Here is a 20,189-nt window from a genome sequence, read left to right on the forward strand (position 1 = left end):
GAATCATTTAGTGTACTTATGCTCTATCATGCAGACAGGGGAGTAATGCTGATGGGACAAACCTATAAACCTTCCAGCTGTTACACCAATGCAGCGAGTTTGCAATGGAAATTGACATGTGGCATATTTATCCATAGAGAATCTACTACAAAATCTGCATCTGTTACATTATACAAGGGTTAACTATGCATTAAAATCGTTAAGTAAAACATGTTGATTTTGTGGTGGTTTTTCTGTGGGTAAACCCATGGTGGAAAAATAAGCCATGTGTGAACCTAGCCTTACAAGGTTAAACTTATGCGCCTAAAATTCTTAACATTAACAGTGTTAACTTGATCCCAGGATGAATGACACAAATAGTTGCCTTTCTAAAACGAGGGCTTCAAACCCCCTCCCCCCCACCGGTAAAAGTCAGGGTAAAAAGTATTGAACAGTGATTTCAACATTGCTGACTATACTGCTTTACCCACCCCCACAATAAGGCTTCTTTACTGTAAACCTTTCTGTTAATAATGTGGATGTATCTCAGGTTTTACCCAAAAAAGCGGAAGAAATGATAGAAACAGTAATCTTTTATTGTATGTTATGCTGCCAACACACAGGCAGGAGCACATTCCCAGTAAATCATTATCTGAAGCCTTCGATTCCACATCAGCATTTACGTGTATGGCTTGAGGTCATAAATAGAGTTACAAGGTGCAGATGAAAGACATCTACGCAAAAGGTCCACTGGTCAATTCTTAGCAAGACATTTGGTTGTTCTACAGATGACTTCCTCAACAGACGTTACAGATCAGAAACAAAGGGGGTATTTCCCAAGTTTCCTGAAGCTGCCAGAGATTTCTTTCCAGAGACAAACTTCTTTGCAGCCTAGAATTAAAAACAAGAAACAAAAATAACCAGTGAACATAAAAAGTATTTTAAAAAATTTGGATAAAAACTTTCTAATGATCTGCAGGGGCAGCATGTCTTCTTCAACCCACACAAATACTTTTGACTGGACTGTCAGAAAATTACTAAAATTACTGAGGCCTTTCTGATTGAAGAGGACATTTTATCTCCTCTTACAAACAAAAATGTAAAAAAAAAAAAAAAAAAAAAAATTTATATAGTAACATCCAAACTATTAAAATATAACAATGTTGTTCCTGCAGTGAACAGCGTAAACGAAAAGAGGAAAAAAAAAACAAAAACAGGATTGCAGGACTTTTTTTGTTGTCACGTTAGCTATCAGAAAAACAAGTTATCAAAAATTTCCATTCTACACTGATATGGTACCAATAAAAACTATAGATCACGGCACAAAAAAAAAAGAGCCTCCAAACAGACCCATAGGTGGGAAAATAAAATTATAAGAGTCACAACATATTATAATAAATTAATTTGTAAAAAAAAAAGTTTTAAAAATAGTAAAATATTAGGAAAGCTATGTAAACATGGTTATTGTTGTATTCAGACTGACTAAAGATAACATGTCAGTTCTGCCATAAAGTGCATTGCATACCCCCCCCCCCCCCCCCCCCCTGGAAAAAAAATTTTACGCCATCATTATTTTGGGGGTTTCGTCACACTTTTTGTGGTACATTAAAAGGAGTCATTACAAAGTACAATTGTTTCTGAAAAGAACAAGCCCTTACTTGGTCCTGTAGGCTGAGAAATAAAAGAGTTGGAAATTTGCCTTAAGACCAACATCCACTGTTATTAAGGGGTTAAACCTGTGAGGCAACAATTCTCATGAATTAAAAACTTACATTTACAACATCAGCGCTGGTCACAGCATCTATGTTCTTGATGACATCAGCTGGCGATGAGTAGGAACCGGATGCCAGTGCCTGAGAGCCGATCTCATTCAGCAGCCCACAGGAATTATCCACAGACAGCAGGTAATGGGCTTTCAGCTGGTTCCTGAAATGACATGTTATTTTACTCCCCAGTTTCATACACAAACCACCTTATAATGGGTCAATGGCCAGATAACATTTTCCAGCTCTAGGTACGCATACATTACTAGGCTCTCAGTAACATCACTTTTACAGTGTACTTAGCGTTAATAAATGAAAACCTAGAGATCACTATTATAGATCACTATTATAGGTTTTCAATGTTTAGGACCCAATCCTGGCTTTGTATAAAATAAACCCTTGTGAAAGTGATTATTTTTGGGGGAACAGAATCTTTTACCATCCTTATGTAGCTAGAGGAATATCTCTGGCATTATTCATGGCCCCCCAGTGACCACCGAAATTAGGGCAGTCCACACAAGGCAATTTTTTTTTCCAAATAGGTTATTCATTTTTGTTGTGGACTACTGACATCTTTCTTGAGGATATCACAATACCGGAGACACTGGGCAGCTGTATAACATGGTGTGTGAGTGCAGTTTCGCCGGCACAAGAAGATCAAAGCTTAGCCCGCCCCCATGTCTCGGAAGGCTTACTTAGAGATGTGGAATCTCAGAAAGTGACCAATGGAAAGCAGAAGCCTTCAGCAGTCTTCTGCTCATCAGACAACCCCTTTAACCTTAAAGTTTACCTGTCATTAAAATAAGACTGGAGTCATGTCAAAAGTTATCAAAAGTCAATGATCCCACCAAGTCTCACTGCTGAGACCCACTGGGATCGGGAGATATAGCCGATTACATCAGAGTACCATTGACAAAGTCCGCCATAAAGGAAATATGGCCAGGGAGTAAATGGCTTGGCTGCTTCAATCTCTCCCCAGTTATATCCCCTGATCCCAGCGGCTCTCAGAAGTGAGACCCAATGGGATCAATAACTTCTGACAGGTCTGAGGACATGCCAAACGTTACTTTTTCGTTACAGGTACTCTTTAATTGACAGAACATTGTATACTAGTGAATACATTCAGTCTATTTCTACAAACATATACCTTTTCTCGCTGAACTGTAGCCTACAACACAAAAAGTACATATATGACTGGAACCTAAGAAGTGTAGGTGCACGCATTTCAGATTGAGACACTTATTATATAGAAAGATCCCAATATGTTCCATGATGCAGTATAGCACAGTTTATACTGGACTAATCACGTATTGTACTGACGCAGCCTTGACAGTCTTATTACTCACTTGGCTCTTGTAATATCAGCCTCTGTGACACTGCCCTGTGCAACAGAATTCACTTGGTTAACTGCAGCTTTAATCACCTAGAAGAAAAAGACATGGGGGTTCTGGAGTATATTTATATTATTACTGGAAATACTATTTGTTACCTTTAACATGGAGCTTACTGCACAGAGATCCCTTCGAACATGAACATTTGCTGCTGAGGGACCAAGCATGAATAACAGAGAACAAGCATGGCATCTACATAATATTAGTGAAATCTCAATCTAATGAACCAGTCATTGATTGGCTAAAATAGTTGTTTCGCTATCTAAGTGTCCAACGACCTAGAGATGTCTGGTATGACACTGGGGTCATCTAGGACTGTCATACCAAGATTATTGAATCTTGGTATTAGTGAATTGGATCAGCTTTTTAGACTAGGCAAATAGAGGGAAAACCTGGATTCCACCATAGCTACTGTAGGTTCATTATTCTCTGTGATTCATGCACTGTTAGGCTATGTTCACACATTGTATGACACCAGCCATTCCGTGACCCGGTCGGGACACAGAACAGCCGGTGTCAGATAAGATCATCCCAGCTGGAACTGCAGTACCGGCCAGATGACCTTTAGTGCAGCTGGGTTCTGATGTAAGCGCATTAGAACTCCCCGCTACACACAATGGAGCGTGCGGCTGAATAGCGGCTGCAGAAAACTGACATGTCAGCCTTTTGCGGCGCCGCTAGAGCGCGCGTCCGGAGCGTATACTGTGTATACGCTCTGGCGGGGATTCCATAGAGGACAATGTAATGTATATTTTCATATTAATCACGGCCGTTGGTACAAATCGCCAACAACGGCCATACTTTTACGAAAATATATGTTGTGTGAACATAGCCTTATAGTACTTTTGGTGGGATAACTTTTTTTTCTTCTTTAACACTTACATCTGTTGCTTCGGCTGCCTGGGATATTGCATAAATCCCAAAGAGACCAGAATCTGAATAGTTGCCATTGAATGCAGAAACCTAGAAAATAAAAATTAATTTGTTTAAAAAAAGTTAAAAAAAAAAAAAAAAAGCATTACCGCATCCCACTCTTCTGTAATTGTGGAAAATTGAGTCACTTGTTCCTCTTAATCAACTAACACAATAAGGACAACTTCACCAACATTGGTTTTCACGATTAACAAAGCAATCCCTATGTCCCCCACTTCTTCAGTTTTATACTTACGTCAAAGGGCTGATTAGTTGCCTTGGATACAGCTTGAGACAATTTGCTGGTGGTGTTGTTCCCCCTCTTGATGTAAGGTCCTGCACCTAGAATGTGCTGGAGCACATTGAATGCATTTGCTTCAGGGCTTCCTACAGATGCTCCTTCCACAACAACAGCAGCATGGACGAGATCATTCCCATTCTGCTCTCGGATCTCACCTGGTAAAAAAAGATCAGATCAGGTCAATTTTTAATTTTTCTTTTGCACATGGCTGTATACATATTGTGCTTCCAATATAAGGGTGCCTTTACACCTACCGGATCCGCAGCTGATCTCACTTCTGCGGATTCGCAGTGTGATCAGCTGCAGATCCAGTATCAATTCACCCCTATGATAGCACATATTCGCAGCGGGATTGACATCCCGCTGTGAATATGTGCTTTACCCCCCCCCCCCCCCCCCCCGTTGTCCGCAGCCCCGCCACCGCATCCAGCAGCCCGCATCCCCCCATCCTGCAGCCGAGAGCATACAGTACCTGCTCGGCGGCCGAGCAGGTACTTTATGCTCTCGGCGGCAGGATGCGGCCGGGGATGGGGAGATGCAGGCTGTAGGATGCGGCGGCGGGGCTGCGGACAGCAGGGGGTTAAAGCACATTCACAGCGGGATGTTAATCCCGCTGTGAATATGTGCTATCATAGGGGTGAATGGTACCGGATCCGCAGCGGTTCTCGCTACAAATCCGCAGAAGTGAGACCCGCTGCGGATCTGGTAGGTGTGAAGGCACCCTAACAAAGGAATCTGCATAAACCCAAGGAAAATAAAGTTTGCGTTCCAACAGATGCCAAAACACAGCACAACACATGGCACAGCGGTACACAAAGGCTATACACTTTTGTGCAGTCCCCATGCGCATAGCAAGTATAGGGGACAGTGTCTATACTGTAAGACATACAGTGCATTTGGAAAGTCAGCAGATTCCATCACTTTTTTTCTGATTTTGTTATGTTGCAGTTTTGTGTTAAAGGGGTACTCCAGCGAAAACCTCTCTTCGAAATCTGGTTTCAGAAAATTATACAGATTTGTAATTTACTTCTATTTAAAAATCTCAGGTCTTTCCATACTTATCAGCTGCTGCATGTCCTGCAAGAAATGTTTTCTTTTCAGTCTGACACAGTGCTCTCTGGTGAAACCTCTGTCCGAGACAGGAACTGTCCAGAGCAGTAGCAAATTCTCATAGGAAACCTCTCCTGATCTAGACAGTTCCTGATACAGACAGAGGTGGCAGCAGAGAGCACTGTGTCAGACTGAAAAGAAAACATTTCTTGCAGGACATGCAGCAGCTGATAAGTATGGGAAGAATTGAGATTTTTAATTTAAAAATCTACGTAACTTTCTGAAACCAGCTGATTTGACAGAAAAAGATTTTCTCTGGACAACCCCTTTAAGTTAAATAAATACACCCCCATCTGCACTCAAAATGGTAGAATGAGAATGTAAAAACAGAATCTTAGAAATTTATGCAAATGCATGTTATCAGAGCCTTAGCTAATTATACTCGAAATTCAGCTCTGGGACCTCCTATTTCTCTCAATCATTTTGAAGCAAAAGATATGAAGAATGGTACAAGAAATATTCTGCTGTACTGAAAGTTTCTAACAGCACAGTCCCCAATTAGATAGACGATGTATAGAACAACCAGGACGCCATCGAACTAAGTAACTGGGGGAGAAGGGCCTTGGTAAGAGAAGTGACCATGAACCCAATATTCACTCTGACTGTGCTCTAACGATAGAGTGCAAATAGCAGTAACTTCCAAATATTCAACAATTATGGCAGCACGGGCAGAATGAAGCCTCTTATCAGTAAAAGACACATAAAAAAATAATTTTAAAAAAAGCACCTAAAAGGACTATAGGACTGTGAGAATCAAGATTCTCCGGTCTGACGTAACCACAATTAAAGTATATGGCATCATGTTTAGATGAAACCAGGCCCTGCTCATCACCTGCCCAATACCATTCCGACGGCGAAGCATGGTGGTAGTGGCAGCATCATGGTATTTTTTTTTAAGCAGCTAAGACAACCAACCAGATGGGGAAAGTAAAGAGATATTCTTCATGAAAACCTTATCCAGAATGCTCTGGACTGCAGACTGGGCCAAAAGTTTACCCTCCAGAAAGACAATAACCATAAGCACACAGCCCAAACACAAGAGCCGCTTAGGGACAACTCTGTGAATGTCCTTAAGTGAGAGAGCCCTGACTAGAACCCAACTGAACATCGCTGAAGACCTGAAAATGGCTCCGCTGGCCGTCTCCTCCCCGCCTGATAGAGCCTGAGAGAATCTGAAGAAATACCCACATACAGGTGTAAACCTTGTGGCATCAGACCCAAGAAGCCTGGAATCGCTGCCTACTTAAAACTAAATATTGAGTAAAATGTCTGAATACCTTTTTTTTCTCTCTTCAGTAAACTAGCAGACTTCTAAATTCAGTTTTCACATTTATTATGGGGTGTTGAATACAGAATGATAGGGGCGAAAATATTTTTAATTATCGCACAAGGGCGAAAACACAACAAAAAGTGACAGGGTCTGAAGACTTATTTTTTTTAAAGATTTAAGTTTTTTTTAGTAGATTTTCATACACGCCATCCAGAACCACCATAGCAGTGTGCAGTGGCTTACATACATAACACCTGAGATACTGTTTTTTGAACTGCTCGGTTCCTAAATTGCTTGGAACTCAAACTGTGTTTTCAAGTAAAGTTTGCTTTAGTTTTCAAACTCTGCTTGGTTCTCAAACACTTTTTGGGCTACCAGTCATGAAGTACTCAGTATCTGAACGTTTTCGCAAGCGTGGATAGTGGGTTGTACGTGGTGAGTTTTCTGGAGAGGTTTCTAATACCGTACAGTAGTGATGAGCGAATAGTGAAATATTCGAATATTCGTACGAATATCTTCCGAATATTCAATCCCATTAAAGTCTATGGGAACAAGTATTCGATTATTGAAAAATATCTATTCGACCACTTGGAGGTGAAAACCAGAAGCTGGGGGATTTGACCGCTTATCGAATATTTGGCGAACTATTCGATAATATTCGATAGATCGAATACCTTACTATTCTATCGAACAGTATTCGCTCATCACTACCGTGCAGTACTGTGTAAGATTGCTGGAGTGCATATACAGTACAGTAGTAGTACAGTCAGTCCGGGAGTTGGGATGCGGCAGCTGCAGGGCTGGGAGATTGTGCGTCCGGGAGGTGGTGGGGTGAGCTCCGGACGGGGGACGAGCGGTGGAAGATCACGCACAGGGGGGGAGCTCCACGGTGAGTGGCGGGCAGACGCTACTGAGAGAGGGATGGGGGGCTGGGGGCGGCACCAGGAAATCGCACCGGCAGGGCCTGCATTCACCGGGCGAGCTCCGGTGCGGCTGCACTTTAGGGAGAAGGGGGGGGGGGGGGGGCCGCGGGCGCCCATCCACTGGGAGACACCGGTGGCTGCAGGCTCTACTAAGGGGGGCGGCCACCGGGAGATCGATCGCGCGCGTGGGGGGGGGGGGGGGGGGGGGGGCGGTGATATGCTGCACTCACAGGAGCTCCGGATGGGGGGGGGGGGGGGGGGGGGGGATACAGTGTGTGGGGAGGGTGAGCTCCAGGGCAAGGGAGGGGATGGGGTTACGCTCAGATAGGGAGACAGTGATCAGCTGCAGCTATCAGCGTCTCACTGTCCTCCCTCACTTCAATGAGCTGGGATAGAAGCGCTAACCCAGCACATTGAAGAGAAGGAGGACACGTGATGCCGTCTCGGAGGGTGCAGGCCAGGAGCAGGGAGCGTGTCAGGTTGGACTAAGATCTGATGATTCTAAGCAATCCGTGAGGGTGGATGTACCTAGATAACAGCTAAACTGTGCAGAATCCATAATGAATTGATATTGGAAAGATGGAAAGCTACGGGTGGGCAATGTATTAATGCAAAAATATTTTTTTTTTTGGGGGGGGAGAATACCCCTTTAACACGTTTACATTATTTCCTATGGGAAGACACTGCTCAGTTCTCAAACTGCCTTCCAAAACCAATTAAGTTCGAGAACTGAGGTACCACTGTATATAAAAAAATAAATAAATAAATGAAAAGGCAGCTAATAGCAATGGCTGAAAGGTAATGGATGTTATGTTCTAAAGGGAGAAGGAAGAAACAAAACATATGTCAATCATAATCCGATACACACATACCTCCACGATATTGAGCTTTCACAGAAGCAGAACCAGCACCACTTCTGATGTTAAGGAACTGCTCTCCAACTTGCTTGAGGACAGAATGGCTGACACCTGAAAAAGCAAAATTTTTACTGTAATAACTTGCAAAATCTGTATTCTTACTTTCACTAAAAATAAAGGTTAAATGGTGAAAGTCAATTCTCCGGTGTCTGACAGAAATAAACAAACACCGTACGGAGACAGGAAAGCCTCACTTGTTATGGTCTCTGCTTAGTGTGTACACTAGGGAGAGATTCTGACACATAGGTTAGAGGGAGGCTATGATAAATGTCCTATATTACCATTTATCACCTGTAAACTATTATGGCATTGGACTGATTTGTTTCAGGATCCTGTATATTGGATAACAAAGCATTAGGTATGTTCACACAGAATAAACATGGCAGAATTTTGCAGCGGATCTCTCGGTCGCTGAATCCCACCTGCCGCAGTGCCCCATAGTTTGTCTATGGGAGGTTTTGAGGTCACTCATTGCTGCAAATGGGCTTTATTGTAGGTCTATGGAGACCCTCTCCAGCAACGAGTCAAATAAAGCAGAAAACATGGTAGTAACCCTCGGCAATGCCCTGTACATGTCTGTGACAAAGTTTTTTTTTTTTTAAAGTGACAGCAGTGCTTTAATTTTTGCCAGTACTGCCATATGTCAGCGTGATGGAAGTCAAGAGAGGGTATTTTTGGCATTTCTAATGTAAGCCTAAAGTTTAGCATGCCTGTTGGAGAACACTTCTAAAGCAGAACTCAACCTGGAGGACGGTTCATTTTCCCCAATAATACACACCTAATCCAACCAGTGCCATTCTGGAGCTTGTAAAGTGATTCTGTACAAAATGATGCAGCTACAAAAAGACAAAATTTCAAAAGGTTATATCTTATTTCTAAAGTTCCTTGACGCTAACAAACCACCTTTTTATGATTTTATACCAATTCTGCAATATCTAATACCACATACGTGTGCTGTAGATTATTACCTCATCGGGTGATACTTTTCCAATTCTGTAGTCGGGACAAAACAAGGAGTTAGCAAGCGTATTGCGGTAAGATGCAGCATGAAGGTTTTCCAACACACCTGTGGATAAAAATTTCTATTAAGTAGGTAAATCAGACATCAGCAGAGGAGCAGCCACAAAATGGACAAAAATCTTTAATCAACTGATAGGAAACATGGAAGATTTTAAGTTTCCTCAGTGGAGAGTTAGGGTCATAGACAGGCACAGACCAATAATAGCCTGTATAGGACCAGCGACCAGCCAACGGACAAGAAATATCTTATTGGCTGACCACATAAGACCTGAAGCCAGGCTGTGGCCACAGTCAGACAAAGAAATGTGTAACTGGCCTTTGGACACATCGTAGTTTTTGATGCTTCGCTTTTAGGCATCCTAGACTACCTCCAAAAAAAAAAAAAAAAATCAATTATATATCTTTTAACTGTGCCCTAGGAAATCTACTCACCAACTTGTGGGTTCTGATAGGCCACAGCTTTATCAACCTTTATTTGGCCAGTAAGTTCAGACACTTCCCATCTTCTAAACTCAGGAGCCGTAGTGACATTGATGAGATATTCCATTACAATATCACTGAAACAAATTAGGACATATGTTATTTTTTACACTCCTATCTGATACATTTGACATAAATATAATCTGACATAAATATAATTTGACATAAAAAGGTGAAAGGACAATTCTACATAAACTTTTCTATGCCCCCCCCCCCTCTCCAGAGAGGCCAGGGGCTGGGGGGCATGGTGCACTCTACCAGAGAAGGGGAAGGTACTTACACATGGTCTCTCAGACATTCCACGCTGTACACCAAGTTCTCTCTTGTAGATGTTACACTGAAAACAAATGTTTTTACAATTATTTAAAAGAGTTATATTCTTGAAATAGCCGACTTTTTTGGGGAGAAATGCAAACCTCAGTCCAGCACCAGCAGCTTCTAGTCCACGGGTTATTTTAAAAGAGGAGACCCCCTTTGTAGTCTGAAAGGAAAAGAAGATAGACAGAAGTTAACAGCAGACCAAATCACCATGTATCCTTGTAACATTGAAGTACAACTGGCGCCAGAACTACACAGTGAACGGACAGGAATGAGTTGTCTCTGTTCGCTGCAGCAGTGGTAATGTGTAACCAGTAGGACAGACCGCCCACTACACAGTGAACTGGGCCACCTGCTTCTAGGTCTATTTACTATGTAGTGGGGGTGCCAGGGGTCAGCACCTGCCGATTGGTAGGTTTTGCTAGGAAAAATGCTTTTTTTTTTAGATTTACCTCAAAACAAAGGGGTGCCTTTCAGCAACATAGTGAGCATCTGAGCATTAGCTGAATGTGGATGGAGCTTTAAAACTACTGTACGTACTGTGTTTTCCCACAGATATCCTGAAATACAAATCTTACCAGGTTAGATGCCAGGCGTAGCACGTGATTGACACCCAAGTTGTTGGCATTTTCGTATCTGCTTCCGGCCTTTATAAACACTCCAATTTTGGAAGCTGGGGAATAGTTTTCTAGAGACGCAATGACCAGTCCATTGGGCAATTTGGTGACCTGTAAAACCCAAGCATAGTGTAAAAATCAGACTGTACTTTTACAAGCGGCTTCAGAATACAACAAAATGATTGGGAGAAGTCCTGACTTTTGACAGCTAGAAGGCTGCTCATGAGTATTCTCTCTTCTATGAAATGGGAAGATGTCTGAGATTACCAGTCACCAATCCCAACATGTCAATAAGGCAAACTCTGATGTAATGAATGTCATCTAATGTATCACAAGTACAGAGGACACCTCACCTCAAGCTCCTCGGGCAGAAGCCGCGCTCCTCCGGCAGCCTCCGACTTTGCAGCTGCTGATGCAGAGTAAAGCCTTCTCTACAGCAAGAAAGAAAGCAGAGTTACTGGGTATTATAATAAAGCTACTATCAGGTCTACAATGTTGTCATTGGACATATTCATCTAAGGATCTTTAAGGCCACCAATAATTTTGCCCACAATATCTGAAGGTCTAAAAACAATGGGATATTATTTGCTCATGACATTACCAAGCAGTCTATGGCTGACCGCAACAATCATGGCAGTATGGACAGTGCCATGTGCCATCACTCTTCCAAGGTAAATAGGCTTTGCTTTCACACAGCGCATGTTTACCGTATACAAACTTATCTATAGTCTCCTATATACCAGGTACAAGGAATTGTGCAGCAGACAGTAAGTAGTGTTATTATATACTGCGTTTTACAATGGGGCCCTATACACATGCATGTCACTGAATGCTTATATAGTGAGGAAATCCTCATATAATAAACCTCTGATGGGCACAACATACTGTGAGAGTGGCCTAAACACAGTGAGGACCACAAAACGTAGTCAGTGAACACATGGCATTATGTTGGCCCCTATTCACATTTGCTTTGTGGTTTTTCTATATAAACAGAAAACAAGGCTGCAGTCATAAGATTCACTGAACAGAACTCTGCAGCACTACACAGAACACACTGACTTATAATGGGGTCTATCAGTTTCCACAAGGATATATGTAGTTCCAATGTAAATTGGTGAGTGGGAGCTGAGCAGCAGTAGCCCAGTATGGCCAGACACAATGTACTGGTGATTGGCAGGTCTTGGCAATATGCAGGTAACAACCGGACCTCATGTACTATCATTAGGGGATGCAGTGTGACACAGAGAGATTCACCCCGCAGCCTATGTGGACGTGTGGCTCCAGTTATATTCACAGACAATGAAAAGCCACAGGGTAGATAGGTGTCTGAATGCAGCCCCCCCATTGATGAGAATGGGTCACATAACCCCCACTACAATAGAAAGGCAGTACAGCATATACAAGTCCCTATAAGCTGTATGGAGATCACAATGTTATCTGTCAGTCTTATATAGGGCCAGTCCATGTACTCAGCCACCGCCCCATTCAACTAAAGAACATGGAGCCGGTCCTCATTATTCGTGGGGTCCAAGCACAAGATATAAGGGATGATTAAAGGGGTGCTACGGCGATATTTTTCTTTACCAAATGAACTGGTTTTAGAAAGTTATATAGATTTATAATTTAATAAAAAAAATCTCCAGTCTTCCAACACTTATTAGCTGCTGTATGTCCTGCAGGAAGTGGTGTATTCTTTCCAGTCTGACACAGTGCTCTCTGCTGCCACCTCTGTACAGAGCAGGAGAGGTTTTCTATGGAGATTTGCTGCTGCTCTGGACAGTTCCTGACATGGACAGAGGAGGCAGCAGAGAGCACTGTGTCAGACTGGAAAGAACACACCACTTCCTGCAGGACATACAGCAGCTGATAAGTACTGGAAGATTTGAGATTTTTAAATAGAAGCAAATTACAAATCTGTATAACTTTCTGACACCAGTTGATTAAAAGAAAAAACAATTCAATGGAGTTCCCCTTTAATCCTGCAGTGTCTCATATACATTAGGTTCCTGTAGTGAAGATGGGGGTCCTACAGAGGTGTCAGCACAGCAAGGCATGCTCTGTGTGGAGCATAGAGATTTCAGCTCTGAAGCCTACAGGTTATTACAGCCCAGATCTATAACACAGGCTGTGAGGGATCAGTACTGATAATAACTATATATAAACACACATATATACAGATCATCTCAGCAATAACCCCCAAGTATCAGGTCTCCTATCAGTCTCTGCCAGCAGAGTGGGGCATGCTGGGAGTTGTAGTCCCCATACAAGTCACCTAGGGCGGCGGGGTCACCTTCACCTCACCCCCGCCATTCTCACACACAGCCCGGCTCTCCCCTCCACCAGCAGCCGCCCTGACACCCCATCCCCCCTCACACAGTCCGCCTGCCCCCGGGGTCACTGGGGGAACACTGTCACCTATAGTGGGGGGTGAGGCCTGAGCCACCAGCAGCGCCCCCTCCTCCATAATACAGCACTGCAGTCACAGTATAACCGTCCCCGGATACAGTGTGAACAGCCCGGGGACAGAGGTGCCGGTAACGCGCAGACAGCTCCTTACCGCGAGGTACCGGGCGCTGCTAACCAGCTTCATGACCGCGCTGTCTCCTTCAGCCGCTGACAGGAAGACAAGATGGCCGCCTCCGCTTACCCGGCATGCTCAGCGCCGCCCCCTTTTCCTTTTAACCCTTTCACTGCCGAGGCTGCGCGCGCTCTCCCCGGGACGGTCCTGTCTCTGAGGTGCTGAGTGTGTAACTACAACTCCCAGCATGCACTATAAGTACTGTGTAGTATAAGAGATCAACTAACTGCGCTCATTAACACCCAACGTGCACTGTGCAGGCATGCTGGGAGTTGTAGTTTTGCAATAGCAGGAGAGCCTTAGATTGGAGACCACTGGTGTATATAGTGGGCCCATCTATAGTATACATTGGTATATTGCGTCACACTGATACTACACAGAGAGGGGGGACCCCGCATCACACTGACACTACACAGAGAGGGGGGACCCCGCATTACACTGACACTACACAGAGAGGGGGGACCCCGCATTACACTGATAATACTCAGAGAGGGACCCCACATCACACTGATACTACACAGAGAGGGACCCCACATCACACTGATAATATACAGAGAGGGGGGACCCCACATCACACTGATACTACACAGAGAGGGACCCCGCATCACACTGATACTACACAGAGAGGGAGGACCCCACATCACACTGATAATACACAGAGAGGGGGACCCCACATCACACTGATACTGCACAGAAAAGGGGGGACTCCACATCACACTGATACTACACAGAGAGGGGGGACCCCACATCACACTGATACTACACAGAGAGGGACCCCACATCACACTGATAATACACAGAGAAGGGGGGGACTCCACATCACACTGATACTACACAGAGAGGGAGGACCCCACATCACACTGATACTACACAGAGAGGGGGGACCCCACATCACACTGATACTACACAGAGAGGGACCCCGCATCACACTGATACTACACAGAAAAGGGGGGACTCCACATCACACTGATACTACACAGAGAGGGGGGACCCCACATCACACTGATACTACACAGAGAGGGACCCCACATCACACTGATAATACACAGAGAAGGGGGGGACTCCACATCACACTGATACTACACAGAGAGGGAGGACCCCACATCACACTGATACTACACAGAGAGGGGGGACTCCACATCACACTGATACTACACAGAGAGGGACCCCACATCACACTGATAATACACAGAGAGGGAGGACCCCACATCACACTGATAATACACAGAGAGGGGGGACCCCACATCACACTGATACTACACAGAGAGGGGGGACCCCACATCACACTGATACTACACAGAGAGGGACCCCGCATCACACTGATACTACACAGAGAGGGAGGACCCCACATCACACTGATAATACACAGAGAGGGGGACCCCACATCACACTGATACTACACAGAGAGGGGGGACCCCACATCACACTGATACTACACAGAGAGGGACCCCGCATCACACTGATACTACACAGAAAAGGGGGGACTCCACATCACACTGATACTACACAGAGAGGGGGGACCCCACATCACACTGATACTACACAGAGAGGGACCCCACATCACACTGATAATACACAGAGAAGGGGGGGACTCCACATCACACTGATACTACACAGAGAGGGAGGACCCCACATCACACTGATACTACACAGAGAGGGGGGACTCCACATCACACTGATACTACACAGAGAGGGACCCCACATCACACTGATAATACACAGAGAGGGAGGACCCCACATCACACTGATAATACACAGAGAGGGGGGACCCCACATCACACTGATACTACACAGAGAGGGGGGACCCCACATCACACTGATACTACACAGAGAGGGGGGACTCCACATCACACTGATAATATACAGAGAGGGGGGACTCCACATCACACTGATACTACACAGAGAGGGGGACCCCACATCACACTGATACTACTCAGAGAGGGAGGACCCCACATCACACTGATACTACACAGAGAGGGGGGACTCCACATCACACTGATACTACACAGAGAGGGGGGACTCCACATCACACTGATACTATACAGAGAGGGACCCCACATCACACTGATACTACACAGAGAGGGGGGACCCCACATCACACTGATAATACACAGAGAGGGGGGACCCCACATCACACTGATACTACACAGAGAGGGGGGACCCCGCATCACACTGATACTACACAGAGAGGGGGGACCCCGCATCACACTGATACTACACAGAGAGGGGGGACCCCGCATTACACTGATACTACACAGAGAGGGACCCCACATCACACTGATACTACACAGAGAGGAAGGACCCCGCATCACACTGATACTACACAGAGAGGGGGGACCCCGCATCACACTGATACTACACAGAGAGGGGGGACCCCCCATCACACTGATAATATACAGAGAGGGGGGACCCGCATCACACTGATAATACTTAGAGAGGGACCCCACATCACACTGATACTACACAAAGAGGGGGGACCCGCATCACACTGATACTACACAGAGAGGGACCCCACATCACACTGATACTACACAGAGAGGGACCCCACATCACACTGATACTACACAGAGAGGGGGGACCCCACATCACACTGATACTACACAGAGAGGGGGGACCCCACATCACACTGATACTACACAGAGAGGGGGGACCCCACATCACACTGATACTACACAGAGAGGGGGGGACCCCGCCTTACACTGATACTACACAGAGAGGGACCCCGCATCACACTGATACTACACAGAGAGGGGGACCCCACATCACACTGATAATACACAGAGAGGGAGGACCCCACATCACAATGATACTATACAGAGAGGGGGGACCCGCATCACACTGATACTACACAGAGAGGGACCCCGCATCACACTGATACTACACAGAGAGGGGGGACCCCACATCACACTGATACTATACAGAGAGGGGGGACCCCACATCACACTGATACTACACAGAGAGGGGGGACCCCGCATCACACTGATACTACACAGAGAAGGGGGACCCCGCATCACACTGATACTACACAGAGAGGGGGAACCCCGCATCACACTGATACTACACAGAGAGGGGGGACCCCGCATCACACTGACTACACAGAGAGGGGGGACCCCGCATTACACTGATAATACACAGAGAGGGACCCCACATCACACTTATAATATACAGAGAGGGAGGACCCCACATCACACTGTGTACACAGAGAGGGACCCCACATCACACTGATACTACACAGAGAGGGACCCCGCATCACACTGATACTACTCAGAAAGGGGGACCCCACATCACACTGATAATACACAGAGAGGGGGGACCCCGCATCACACTGATACTACACAGAGAGGGGGGACCCCGCATCACACTGATACTACACAGAGAGGGGGGACCCCACATCACACTGATACTACACAGAGAGGGGGGACCCCGCATTACACTGATAATACACAGAGAGGGGGGACCCCACATCACACTGATACTACACAGAGAGGGACCCCACATCACACTGATACTGCACAGAGAGGGGACCCCACATCACACTGATAATACACAGAGAGGGGGGACTCCACATCACACTGATAATACACAGAGAGGGGGGACCCCACATCACACTGATAATACACAGAGAGGGGGGACCCCACATCACACTGATAATATACAGAGAGGGAGGACCCCACATCACACTGATACTACACAGAGAGGGACCCTGCATCACACTGATACTACACAGAGAGGGGGGACCCCGCATCACACTGATACTACACAGAGAGGGAGGACCCCACATCACACTGATACTACACAGAGAGGGACCCCACATCACACTGATAATACACAGAGAGGGGGGACCCCACATCACACTGATACTACACAGAGAGGGACCCCACATCACACTGATACTACACAGAGAGGGGGGACCCCACATCACACTGATACTACACAGAGAGGGGGGACCCCACATCACACTGATACTACACAGAGAGGGGGGACCCCACATCACACTGATACTACACAGAGAGGGACCCCGCCTTACACTGATAGTACACAGAGAGGGACCCCGCATCACACTGATACTACACAGAGAGGGGGACCCCACATCACACTGATAATACACAGAGAGGGAGGACCCCACATCACACTGATACTATACAGAGAGGGGGGACCCGCATCACACTGATACTACACAGTGAGGGACCCCGCATCACACTGATACTACACAGAGAGGGGGGACCCCACATAACACTGATACTACACAGAGGGGGACCCCACATCACACTGATACTACACAGAGAGGGGGGACCCCACATCACACTGATACTACACAGAGAGGGGGGACCCCGCATCACACTGATACTACACAGAGAAGGGGGACCCCGCATCACACTGATACTACACAGAGAGGGGGAACCCCGCATCACACTGATACTACACAGAGAGGGGGGACCCCGCATCACACTGACTACACAGAGAGGGGGGACCCCGCATTACACTGATAATACACAGTGAGGGACCCCGCATCACACTGATACTACACAGAGAGGGGGGACCCCACATCACACTGATACTACACAGAGGGGGACCCCACATCACACTGATACTACACAGAGAGGGGGGACCCCACATCACACTGATACTACACAGAGAGGGGGGACCCCGCATCACACTGATACTACACAGAGAAGGGGGACCCCGCATCACACTGATACTACACAGAGAGGGGGAACCCCGCATCACACTGATACTACACAGAGAGGGGGGACCCCGCATCACACTGACTACACAGAGAGGGGGGACCCCGCATTACACTGATAATACACAGAGAGGGACCCCACATCACACTTATAATATACAGAGAGGGAGGACCCCACATCACACTGTGTACACAGAGAGGGACCCCACATCACACTGATACTACACAGAGAGGGGGACCCCACATCACACTGATAATACACAGAGAGGGGGGACCCCGCATCACACTGATACTACACAGAGAGGGGGGACCCCACATCACACTGATACTACACAGAGAGGGGGGACCCCGCATTACACTGATAATACACAAAGAGGGGGGACCCCACATCACACTGATACTACACAGAGAGGGACCCCACATCACACTGATACTGCACAGAGAGGGGGACCCCACATCACACTGATACTACACAGAGAGGGGGGACCCCACATCACACTGATAATATACAGAGAGGGAGGACCCCACATCACACTGATACTACACAGAGAGGGACCCCGCATCACACTGATATTACTCAGAGAGGGAGGACCCCACATCACACTGATACTACACAGAGAGGGAGGACCCCGCATCACACTGATACTACACAGAGAGGGACCCCACATCACACTGATACTGCACAGAGAGGGGGACCCCACATCACACTGATACTACACAGAGAGGGAGGACCCCACATCACACTGATAATATACAGAGAGGGACCCCACATCACACTGATACTACACAGAGAGGGGGGACCCCGCATCACACTGATACTACACAAAGAGAGGGGACCCCACATCACACTGATACTACACAGAGAGGGACCCCACATCACACTGATACTACACAGAGAGGGACCCCACATCACACTGATACTACACAGAGAGGGAGGACCCCACATCACACTGATAATATACAGAGAGGGACCCCACATCACACTGATACTACACAGAGAGGGGGGACCCCACATCACACTGATAATATACAGAGAGGGGGGACCCCACATCACACTGATACTACTCAGAGAGGGACCCCGCATCACACTGATACTACACAGAGAGGGGGGACCCCACATCACACTGATACTACTCAGAGAGGGACCCCACATCACACTGATACTACACAGAGAGGGGGGACCCCACATCACACTGATACTACACAGAGAGGGAGGACCCCGCATCACACTGATACTACACAGAGAGGGGGGACCCCACATCACACTGATAATATACAGAGAGGGACCCCACATCACACTGATACTACACAGAGAGGGGGACCCCACATCACACTGATAATACACAGAGAGGGGGGACCCCGCATCAAACTGATAATACACAGAGAGGGGGGACCCCACATCACACTGATAATACACAGAGAGGGGGGACCCCGCATCACACTGATACTACACAGAGAGGGGGGACCCCACATCACACTGATACTACACAGAGAGGGGGGACCCCGCATTACACTGATAATACACAGAGAGGGGGGACCCCACATCACACTGATACTACACAGAGAGGGACCCCACATCACACTGATACTGCACAGAGAGGGGACCCCACATCACACTGATAATACACAGAGAGGGGGGACTCCACATCACACTGATAATACACAGAGAGGGGGGACCCCACATCACACTGATAATACACAGAGAGGGGGGACCCCACATCACACTGATAATATACAGAGAGGGAGGACCCCACATCACACTGATACTACACAGAGAGGGACCCTGCATCACACTGATACTACACAGAGAGGGGGGACCCCGCATCACACTGATACTACACAGAGAGGGAGGACCCCACATCACACTGATACTACACAGAGAGGGACCCCACATCACACTGATAATACACAGAGAGGGGGGACCCC

The 20,189-nt window shown here is 46.4% G+C and overlaps 1 protein-coding gene across 1 annotated transcript; it reads right to left on the bottom strand.

Moving 5' to 3' along the window:
* Positions 1-554: 554 nt before the first annotated feature.
* Positions 555-13,665, bottom strand: UQCRC2 (ubiquinol-cytochrome c reductase core protein 2). The gene is made up of 14 exons (XM_069983788.1): positions 13,559-13,665; positions 11,355-11,432; positions 10,963-11,112; positions 10,483-10,547; positions 10,347-10,403; positions 10,019-10,143; positions 9,535-9,632; positions 9,345-9,402; positions 8,522-8,617; positions 4,302-4,501; positions 4,016-4,096; positions 3,089-3,165; positions 1,752-1,905; positions 555-870 (listed from the first exon to the last, which is right to left on the bottom strand). Exons 1-14 carry the CDS (start codon positions 13,589-13,591, stop codon positions 787-789), a joined length of 1,356 nt encoding a protein of 451 aa, XP_069839889.1. The 5' UTR covers positions 13,592-13,665; the 3' UTR covers positions 555-786.
* Positions 13,666-20,189: the final 6,524 nt, after the last annotated feature.

This window comes from Dendropsophus ebraccatus, chromosome 9 (genome assembly GCF_027789765.1).
Source record: "Dendropsophus ebraccatus isolate aDenEbr1 chromosome 9, aDenEbr1.pat, whole genome shotgun sequence".
In the NCBI taxonomy this organism is placed as follows: domain Eukaryota; kingdom Metazoa; phylum Chordata; class Amphibia; order Anura; family Hylidae; genus Dendropsophus; species Dendropsophus ebraccatus.

Bases quoted from the DNA above. Each gene is read 5' to 3' on its own strand.
- UQCRC2 (XM_069983788.1), bottom strand. From the start codon at position 13,591: ATGAAGCTGGTTAGCAGCGCCCGGTACCTCGCG. The intron at 11,113-11,354 runs GTGAGGTGTCCT...TGGGTTTTACAG, and splicing joins TTCTGCCCGAGGAGCTTGAG to GTCACCAAATTGCCCAATGG. The intron at 9,633-10,018 runs GTGAGTAGATTT...TTTTATCCACAG, and splicing joins CTATCAGAACCCACAAGTTG to GTGTGTTGGAAAACCTTCAT.